The sequence below is a fragment of the Eschscholzia californica genome, unplaced genomic scaffold (genome assembly GCF_041429995.1).
Source record: "Eschscholzia californica isolate CP2 unplaced genomic scaffold, dmEscCali1.0.p SCAF_4, whole genome shotgun sequence".
Classification (NCBI taxonomy): domain Eukaryota; kingdom Viridiplantae; phylum Streptophyta; class Magnoliopsida; order Ranunculales; family Papaveraceae; genus Eschscholzia; species Eschscholzia californica.
In genome coordinates, this window is record NW_028238461.1 from 29,801,061 (window position 1) to 29,810,790 (window position 9,730).

Sequence of the window (9,730 nt, forward strand, 5' to 3'; positions counted from 1 at the left end):
TTCTCTCTCTTGCCTTCGTAAAACCGGGTTTGCTGGAGTACCCTACAATCGGACCTGCACCGAATGTAAAAAATTCCGGTTAATGGTTACCCGATTCATCACCCCATTGAACTGAACTTTCTTCCAATCATTCAACCGAGCTTTTAAAGCCTTGAGCTTTGTCACCATTCGAAACATCGTGCCCCTTACGGACTCCTTCCATACACCAGCAACAAGAGCTTTAAATGTGGGAATCTCCGTCCAGGCATTAAAGAACCGAAACGGAGTTCGCCGGTGTATGTTAGGTGCAGCAAGCGGTATAATGATAGGCGAGTGATCTGAGTCCCCAGCCGGAAGAAAGTCTGCTTTAGCTAGAGGAAAACAAGTCAACCACCTACTATTAATAAGTGCCTGATCAATCTTGGAACTGATGTTCGCAGCTCCCATCTGCCTGTTAGACCAAGTATAGAAACAACCTGTATACAAACAGTCGAACAGTCCCAAATCGCAGCACAATCAAACATGTCATTGGAGCCTTGAGATGGTGAGGTATTACCACCTCTTTTCTCATTGGCCAACATCGTGGTGTTGAAGTCACCTAGCACCAGCCAAGGAGCCTCAGAACCCGTCATAAGAAACTCAAGGTCCCTCCAAAGCTCCCGGCGATGAACAGTACTATTACTTCCGTACATCACTGCCAAATGAAAACCCGAGCCATCTGTTAACTGAACACCACTTGCAATAACTTGCCCTCCAACATGGGACACAGTAAAACAGACCCTAGTAGGGTCCCAACCAATCCAAATCCGTCCATTCAGAACAACCACATAATTATCAATGAAGGTCCAGCTAGAATTAAGACTACGCTGAATACAAGTCTTATTCCTTTCCTGGACATGAGTTTCTAATAAGCCACACAACCCAATACGGTTCAATCTTACAAAATCTCTAACACTCTTCATACGGAGAGCGTCATTAAGACCTCTCACGTTCCAACATGCGAGATTAATCATTAAACAAAGGAAGGGACTGTTTCGACCTCATCAGAGATCTCACGGTTTCCAACACAGGTAGTATTCAAAGAGGGGGTGTGATCTGTCCTGGGCCCTTCATTAACATTTACACCTCTTCCAGTGTCTCATCATCACATTCCGGGCCAGGAAGGTCAGAACCTAAACCATCGGGACTAGAGAGTGATGAGAAAGAATTACCTGAAAGTGGTGTATTTTGTCTGGTTCTGTCGTGTCCAGGAACACTCTTTTTTGCCATTTTTCGGCGCGACTGATCTGACTTGTCAAATTGTCCAGTACCTACATTGAACCTATTAGATTTTGATAGAACCATAGACCACCCCTTTTCATGCTCTTGATCTCCCTCTCGGTTATGTTGAATTGAATCACTAACCATGGCAGGCCGCTTCTTGCCGAGACCATTCACCCGATTAGTTTGGTTGTTAAGCTGCTTCCTTGTATTGTTGCTGCCAACCTTATTCATCTCCACACTTTTCTGACCTAATTTGGGATTTGGAAGGTTTTTTTTAACGGTAAGCAGGGATAAAGGGCCTGAACCCTACAAAGGAAAGCAACAAAAAACAACTACAAAAAAACTAAGTACGACTCTTCCTAAGCCTTACAATACCCTCTTTGTCTTGCTTAATAATGGTGGCCAAATCACAAGGTAACCGAGAGGGGTCCAACTCAAGAATGTCAGGCCCTGGCTTCAATTTGGACAACCAGTCAGCAACCTGGTTTACTTCACGAACCACATGAACAATGCTGCAGTCTTCAAATCTGCTCCAAAGACTTTTGATTCTATTAAAGAGCCACCAATTCACCCAAGGAGGATCCTTATTACCAGCTAAGAACAGACCACAAGTATGCAAAGAATCAGTAGTTATAGTAACCTTACGAAGGTTCAGCTTAATAGCTAAATTGAGGCCAAGTTCCACTCCTTGGAGTTCATGAGCAATGACTGAATCAGGAACAACAGAACCAACAACTGCAGCCAGTACCTCTCCCTCACTGTTTCTGATGACTGCACCAAACCCAGCTGAATCAGGATCAAAGGAACCATCTGAATTAATCAAGTAATAGCCCTTTGAGGGAGGAATCCAAGTATGCTTGCTGAAAGAAGGAAAAGCCAGAGGCATCTCAATATTCCATCTATTCAAACATTCTGCATTTACAAAAGTGCAGTCCACCTTTCCCTTCCAAACAGAAAGAGCAATCTTGACTTCATTAACAATCATTCTAAGAATTGTTGAGGCAGGCTTGAGCTCATGTTGAAAAACTCTTCTATTCCTTTCTCTCCAAATGTGAGAAAGGTAAGTGGTGAAGACCATACCTCCCAGTCTCAACTTCAGAAGAGAACCTGCTAAGAGACCAAGGAACCATGAGATAACCTCCTCCCAAGAACCAGGATTAGTCCACTGAAACCCCATAATAGCAAGAAGGCCCTCCCATACAAGAACAAAGTACTCACAATTGAAGAAAATGTGATAATCTGTTTCCAAACCATTAGAACAGAGAATACAGCCAGGGTCCACTGCCACACCCCAAGACAACAGTCTCTCACATGTCTTAAGCCTCCTATGAACAACCACCCAAGCTATAAAGCCATGCTTGGGATCACAAGGTTAGACCAAATCAAGTCAGCCCAATCAACCTTCACACCATGGGGTCTAAGCATAAGATAGGTCTCTTTAACAGTATAGGTTCCATTTCTAGCAGGAGTCCAGACTACCTTATCATAGTCTCCTCCTCCAATTTCCACATCATTGAGGCCCGACATAAGAGAGTCTAGGTGCATACTAACATAAGGAGGGACAGTCCATCTACCATTGTGAATGATATCAGCAACTTTAGCATTAGCATGTAGGAGGGAACTATACCTTAAAGCCTCAGGAAAGAAATCCCAAAGTAAGCCCTCGGATGCCAGATATCTTTCCAGAAAAGAGTATGAGTGCCACTGCCAATCAGATGAACCACCATGACTTTGGCCAACTCCCTGCTCTCCATAACTTTCCTCCAGCACCATGAACAGTCATGGGGGACATGCATAAGCCAGAAGTCCTTGGACTTAATCAGGTTGCCTTTCACCCATCTGACCCACAAAGTATCTTTGTTGCTAATCAAATCCCAAACATGTCTAAGGTTAAGAGCATTATTCATGGCTTCAATATCTCTAATACCCAAGCCACCCTCTTCTACTGGAAGGCAAACAGTAGCCCATCTGATTGCAACCTTCCTAGCCTCCAAAGACAAACCTGTCCACAAAAATTTGCTAAACAAAGAATTGATTTCTTTATATACTCTCTTGGGAAACATGAAGACAGAGGTCCAATAAATAATCATACTAGAAAGAACTGCCTTGATCAATAGCACTCTTCCTGCAAAAGAGAGAAACCTGGCTTTCCAAGAATGGATTCTAACCTGAATCTTATCAATAAGAGGAATGCAATCAGAATAAGATAATCTTGAGGAAATTAAAGGAAGGCCAAGATACTTTACTGGAAGCACACCCTTCTCAAAACCCAAGAATGATTTAACCAAAATACCACCACTCTCACCTCCTGCCCAAAAGATAGTACTTTTCAAAGTATTAGCAGATAAGCATGTTCCCTTAAAGAACCTGTCTAAAACAGACCTTAAAGCCAAGGCAGAGTCTCATCACCTCTCATGAAGACCATCAAATCATCAGCAAAACAAAGGTGAGAGACCTTGGGGCTCTTGCACTTGGGATGGAGATGAAACCTACCTTCAACTTCTTCTTGGGAGAGCAAAGAAGAAAAGACCTCCATAACCATAACAAACAGGTAGGGGGAAATAGGGCAGCCTTGTCTGAGCCCTCTCTTCCCCTTGAAATAGCCATGAGCCCCTCCATTCACCACTATAGAATAGCTAGGGTTGGTAACACACTCCTCTATCCACTGAATAAACTTAAAAGGCAAATTAAACTTCTGTAGGACTTTCAAGAGAGAAGACCACCTCACTGTGTCATAAGCCTTTCTCAAGTCTATCTTCACTATGCACCTATCAACTCCATCTACTCTATGGTAGTTTTTAACAATTTCATGGGCAAGCATTATATTGTCCTGAATTGATCTACCAGAAACAAAGGCAGATTGATTCTCACTAATCATGGAAAAAACAACCCCTTTAAGCCTCTCAGTCAAGATCTTTGTAATACATTTATACATGACATTGCAACAGGAAATAGGCCTAAAATCTGTCAAAGAGGAAGCATTAGCAACCTTTGGAACTAAAGAGACAAGAGTGGAATTTACCTCCTTTAGGAACTTGCCAGACTTGAAGAAGTTCTGAACAGCAAGGACAAAATCTTCTCCAATGATACCCCAACACTTTTTAAAAAAGAAGGCAGAAAAACCATCTGGATCAGGGGCTTTCTCTGAACCAATGGTGGACAAGGAGTAAACAATTTCATCTCTAGAAACAGGCCTAACAAGCATATCCATATCACCTGCAGGAAGGGGGATTTAAAATCAATAGACTCCAAAATAGCATCCTCCTCATCACAAGTTGAATCAGACCCAAGCAATTGCCTATAAAACTCAACACAATTCTCAATACCCTGGCCATCAAAAAGACAGTGAATACTGTTCCTAGACATCCTTTCCTTAATGGAACAATGGAAGGAGTTATTATGATCATCTAAAGTCAACCACTTAACTATGGATTTCTGCTTGAGCATAGAAGCTTCAGCAGAGGCTAGGTGAGCATATGACCTCAGAGCATCCCTCTCTTTATGCCTCAAATCAATGCTGATTGGATCATTATGAAGAGCTTCTTGAATCCCTTCAAGCTCTGACTTGGCTTGCTCCACTTTGGAAGGGAGCTCCTCAAACCTACTCCTCTTCCACTCAATGAGTCTGGCTTTAACTGCCTTCAATTTAGTAATAAATCTAAACATTGGGTTACCCAACACACTTTCAGTCCATACCTCTTGCACCATATCCATAAATCCAGGCTCCTCAACCCAACAGTTAAAGAACTTGAAAGGCTTCCTGCTCCTAGTCTGGGGAACAATCAAAGAGACCACAGCAGGGGAGTGGTCAGAAGAACCAGGCTGAAGAAATTCAGCTCTAACATCAGGAAATAACATCAAAAACTCCAAATTAACTAAAGCCCTGTCCAGCTTTGCATAGATGCAATCCTCTCCCTCTTGCTTATTTGACCAAGTGAAAAAACACCCTTGGAAAGCACAGTCAAAGAGTTGAGAAGTCTGAAGACAGTTCACAATACCAGATAGGCTAGCTGGGCTCACTCCATCTCCTCCCTTTTTCTCCTTAGCAGCAATCACTGTGTGAAAATCCCCCAAGAACAGCCAAGGCATGTCAAAATTGAAGACCAGCCTTTCTATGTCCCTCCATAGCTCCATTCTATTAGTCATGGAGTTTTTGGCATAGACAACACCAATCATAAATCTTTTACCATCCAGGAGATCAACTCTCTCAACAATTATCTGATCTGATTTGAAAATCAGAGAGACAGTAACTTGGAGGGGGTTCCACCCCAACCAAATTCTCCCCCCATCATCCTCCTCATAATTATCAAGAAAAGCCCAATAAGGACTTAAACTCCTTTGCACTTTATCTTTATTTCTAAGGGAAACTCTGGTTTCAACAAGAGCACATAATTCCAATTTATTAATACGAATGAGGTCTCTCACCTCCTTTATTCTAAGGGAACCATTAAGGCCCCTTACATTCCAACTAGCCAATCTATCCATCTAATTTGGTGGAGGAACCCCTCCCAGCTGACTGAGCACCTCCCTCACCCACATAAGAACCTCCTTCCTGTCTCATACTTCTACTAGCAGCACTAAACATAGCAATCTTACTTGCTATGGTAGCCTTATCACCAGGAATATCAGAACTGGCTAAGGCCAAATCATCCCCACACTCAAGCTGGTTAAAGCTCCCAGTACCCTTCCCTGGCCAAGGACTACTAGGTAAAGCCCTAGAGCAATGCCTTTTATTGGCCACCCTGTTCAAATCCTCCCGAACAGGAAGCATAGGAGCATCAACATTCATTTTAGAACCCTTCTTCTTCCTATTGGTCACCACAGACCAACCATCATTCTCAATATGAGCAGGACCAGGATCAACAGGGACCAGGGGTTCAGAGCTAGGAAGGGCCATGGAACCATCAAATTCAACCATTTGAAGATCCTCACAATTAATACCCTTCTGAGCCCCTGACACACCACTAGGTAGCTTAGCTTCCACCTGAACATCCTTAAGAGGAGTATCCTCTCCCACTGTACCCGAACTAGTAGCAACAGGAACATGTTCCTTACCTTTCCCTGTTGGAGCCTCTTTAGAAGAGGAGGCCCTACGAGAGGGGGCAAAAGGTCGAACACCTTGAGGACATCGGCGATTTGAATGTCCAAAAACACCACAAGTAGCACACCTTTCAGGCTTCCATGAGTATTCAACCGCCACTTCCACCCACTTATCATCATCAACAAGGAGCTTTACCACTTTGGGTCTAGGATGATCAATCTCCATTTCCACACACACTCGAGCGTAAGACATCCTAGTCTGTTGCTCAGTCTGAGTATCAAGAACCAAAGCATTTCCAAGGATACTAACCACCAAACCAATACCCTATGCATTAAAAAGAACACAAGGAAGATTTCTCAAGTTTACCCAGACTGGAACTGTACTAACTTCCTCAATTTCCTCTTCTATATGGAGCTTCCATGGTCTAATGACGAAAAGCCTGTTGGCAATATACATTGGACCAAATTCCATCACCATTCGACGATCCTCCTCAAGGTCAAAAGTCATAACAAAAGCAGAGGTACCATGAGCAATCAACTTCATAGCACCCTTCAATCTCCAGGCCTTCTTCAAGGTATTCTGAACAAGCATAAAAGGAAGCCTATCACCAAAAAAATATCCAAAGAGAGCTTGCTTACAACGTTGAATCTGCTCATGAAAGTCTCTCATAGAAACCAGAGCAACCTTCTCTTCATTCACTACAGCAGGAGGTGAATACCTAAGCTTCTCCTTCACTCCACCCCCTCGTCTGAACAGATTAGCCCAACTCGAACCTCCAAAACTTTTATCATCATTCATCGAATCTCCATCAGAACCAGAGTCCATCTCAGAAACCATTGACTTTCCCCCTACTCGTTGGACTGTTTTGAGCCCTCAGCCACCATTTTCAGGTGCAGAGAATCCTCACCAGTCCATGGAGGGGGAACCTTCGCTCCCTCATTAGTCAGCATTTACATCAACCGAGGTAAACACCAACAAAATGGGAAGTTGTCAACAGAAATCCAACCGGAAACAACACAGAAAACAAGGAGAAATAGTAACCTGACCGGAAAAAACGTCACCACCACCACCTAGAAAATCGCGCCACCACAGACCTTCTCTCTCCTCCAAACCTGTTTATAGGTTTGCTATGTCTCAGGATTTGGAAGGTTATTGATACGCTGGCTGCCATTTTGTCGTGTGACATGGGCTGGTTCCATTTCTCTAGTGACAGTAGGTTTCGGTTGTAGAGGACAATTGGACTTATCATGTCCAAACACTTTGCATGCCCCACATGTTGGTGGTTTCCACGAGTACTCAACATGTACTTTTGCCTTATGTTCCGACATTCCTTCTTTAACTCTAATATCTATTTCATCCGATAACTCATCATCAGCATTAACTTCCACACACACACGTGCAAACGCCATTCGTTCTTTCGATTTCGTTCGGCTATCTTGCCTTAGGGGGACACCAAGTACACTCGCTATTTTGGAAATCCCTATAGAGTTCCAAAGTAGGAGGGGTATGTTCCTAAAGTTAACCCAGATTGGTATTATTCTCATCTCTTGTAATTCACGTTCTACATTTAGTCGCCAAGGTTTAACAACGAGAAGTCGACCAGCAATAAATATAGGATCACTTTCCATCGCTCGTCTTCTATCCTCGGAGGAAGAAAACTTGATTACATAGGCTGAGTTACCATGTAATGTGAGCTTCATGTCTCCCTTCGGCATTCACATTTTTGAAAGAACACAATGCACTAGTCCATATGCTAATCTTTCCCAATTGAAACTACCGATAAGCACTTCTTCAAAAGATTTGATTTCGGTTGCAAAGTCAGAAACATCAAATTCTGCTACTCGTCCACCATCTCTTACTCCTGGTTGAACATAATGAAGTTCATCTTGTTCGGTTTCTTGCTGCGAGTGAAAGAGATTAGTCCAATTACCAATTTTAGAAGCACCCACCAAAGGAGGCCCAACTGATGTTTGGACCTGGTTTGACGAACCTCCTGCTCCCATCGGAACCCTAATCTGTTCTGCATGGGATCTCAAGATCACCGGCGAGTTGAAACTAGCTTGTTGATCAGAGTTCTTCCTCGCATCTGCTAACCCTCGAAGAACTCCAGCAAACAAGTTATTTCGAATAACATCAGCTGATGGATTAGAACCCATGACCCTTTTCTTTGCAGCAGCCATTGAAGAACCTCCATTAACCCTAAGCGAACTCGATGTAGTTATCTCCTTTGAAACAGAACTTCGTGATGAAGAAACCCCATTCAGTGGTGTTGATTTAGGCATTGCTTTAAAACAAATACCAACCGAATCTGATATTTTTGGATCTGTTCGCTGCTCTTCATCATTGTCTCCTCTAGGGTTTCCTTTTCCATCTCATCGTCACTGCTAGGTTGATTTCCAACCAAGAGAAATCGACCTTCGCCTACTTCCCCTTTGTCCTTCATGAATGCTTGATCACCGTAAGTGATCTCCAACCCAACCGGAGATTCCAGCAAGAAAAAACCCTAAAAAACTTTCAGATGTTTGTTTTTCTTTATTAATAAAATCTGAAAACTTGACTGAAGGGATTGGAAGTCTGAATGGGCTGAATAAAACCCATTGTTTCACACTTAAAACACAAGTCTGAAACTTGAGGGCACCATCTGAAATATGCAAAAAGACCATTTTACCCTCGGGAAAATAACACTGATTCGGCTCATTCCCATCTTCAGTTGAGAAACACAAAACCCTAGGCCGACTAGTCTTATTCTTCTTCTTCAACGTTTTCCTCCATTAGAGTTTGCTTCTCATCTTTTCTTCTTCTAAGTTAGATATTGATTCCTCCATTAATGTTCCTTCGTAGTAGCATTCCTTGTTAGATCTTGATTTCGGACATGTAGAGGAGTGAGATCTAATTCTGAAATTTTAAAGAAGTTTTCGTTTGATCTTCTCTTCATATGAACTTGTTAGGTATGAGTGAAACCCAACTTTCTTTCCTGCTATTTTTCTGCTACCCTCTTTCCATGCACGGTCACCATCACCACCAGGGTCTTCACAGTGGTGTTCGAGCTCAGCCGCCTCCTCCATGAACACTCTCTCACCCACAATTTCATCACCACAATCCTCCAAACTCTAATCTTTACTTCCAAAACTCTTGTTTCTCAATCCCTCAAATTCCTTACTTCTAGAACCCTAATTTCTCAAACCCTCGATTTATTGAAGAAGATTGGGTTTTCTGTGTTAGGAATCAGGGAATTTGGTGGCAAGAGGAGATGAAGTGGAAAGAAGATGGGAAATTTTCAAGGTGTAGGAAGTAAAAAAGAGGAGAGAGAAAGAGTGAGGCGGCGCGATATTCTAGGGTTGGTTTTTTGAGCTTTTCGGCGGTCGGTGGTTGGTGGTTCTGGGTTTGTGGGAGATTTTGCTTGGTCTGGCGACAGGGGAGCATATGCTCTTACTCCCTCCAATTTCT

At 42.9% G+C, this 9,730-nt stretch overlaps 2 protein-coding genes across 2 annotated transcripts; both read right to left on the bottom strand.

Annotated features, from left to right (window-relative positions):
- Nucleotides 1–1,098: 1,098 nt before the first annotated feature.
- Nucleotides 1,099–7,120, bottom strand: LOC147544061 (uncharacterized). Its single transcript, XM_086635589.1, has 9 exons — nucleotides 6,650–7,120; nucleotides 5,760–6,607; nucleotides 4,569–5,611; nucleotides 3,736–4,458; nucleotides 3,335–3,550; nucleotides 3,078–3,244; nucleotides 2,652–2,985; nucleotides 1,613–2,481; nucleotides 1,099–1,548 (listed from the first exon to the last, which is right to left on the bottom strand). Exons 1-9 carry the CDS (start codon nucleotides 7,118–7,120, stop codon nucleotides 1,099–1,101), a joined length of 5,121 nt encoding a protein of 1,706 aa, XP_086491715.1.
- Nucleotides 7,121–7,410: 290 nt separating this feature from the next.
- On the bottom strand, nucleotides 7,411–7,998 carry LOC147544062 (uncharacterized). Its single transcript, XM_086635590.1, has one exon. The coding sequence runs from the start codon at nucleotides 7,996–7,998 to the stop codon at nucleotides 7,411–7,413; it is 588 nt and encodes a 195-aa protein (XP_086491716.1).
- Between the last annotated feature and the right edge of the window lie 1,732 nt (nucleotides 7,999–9,730).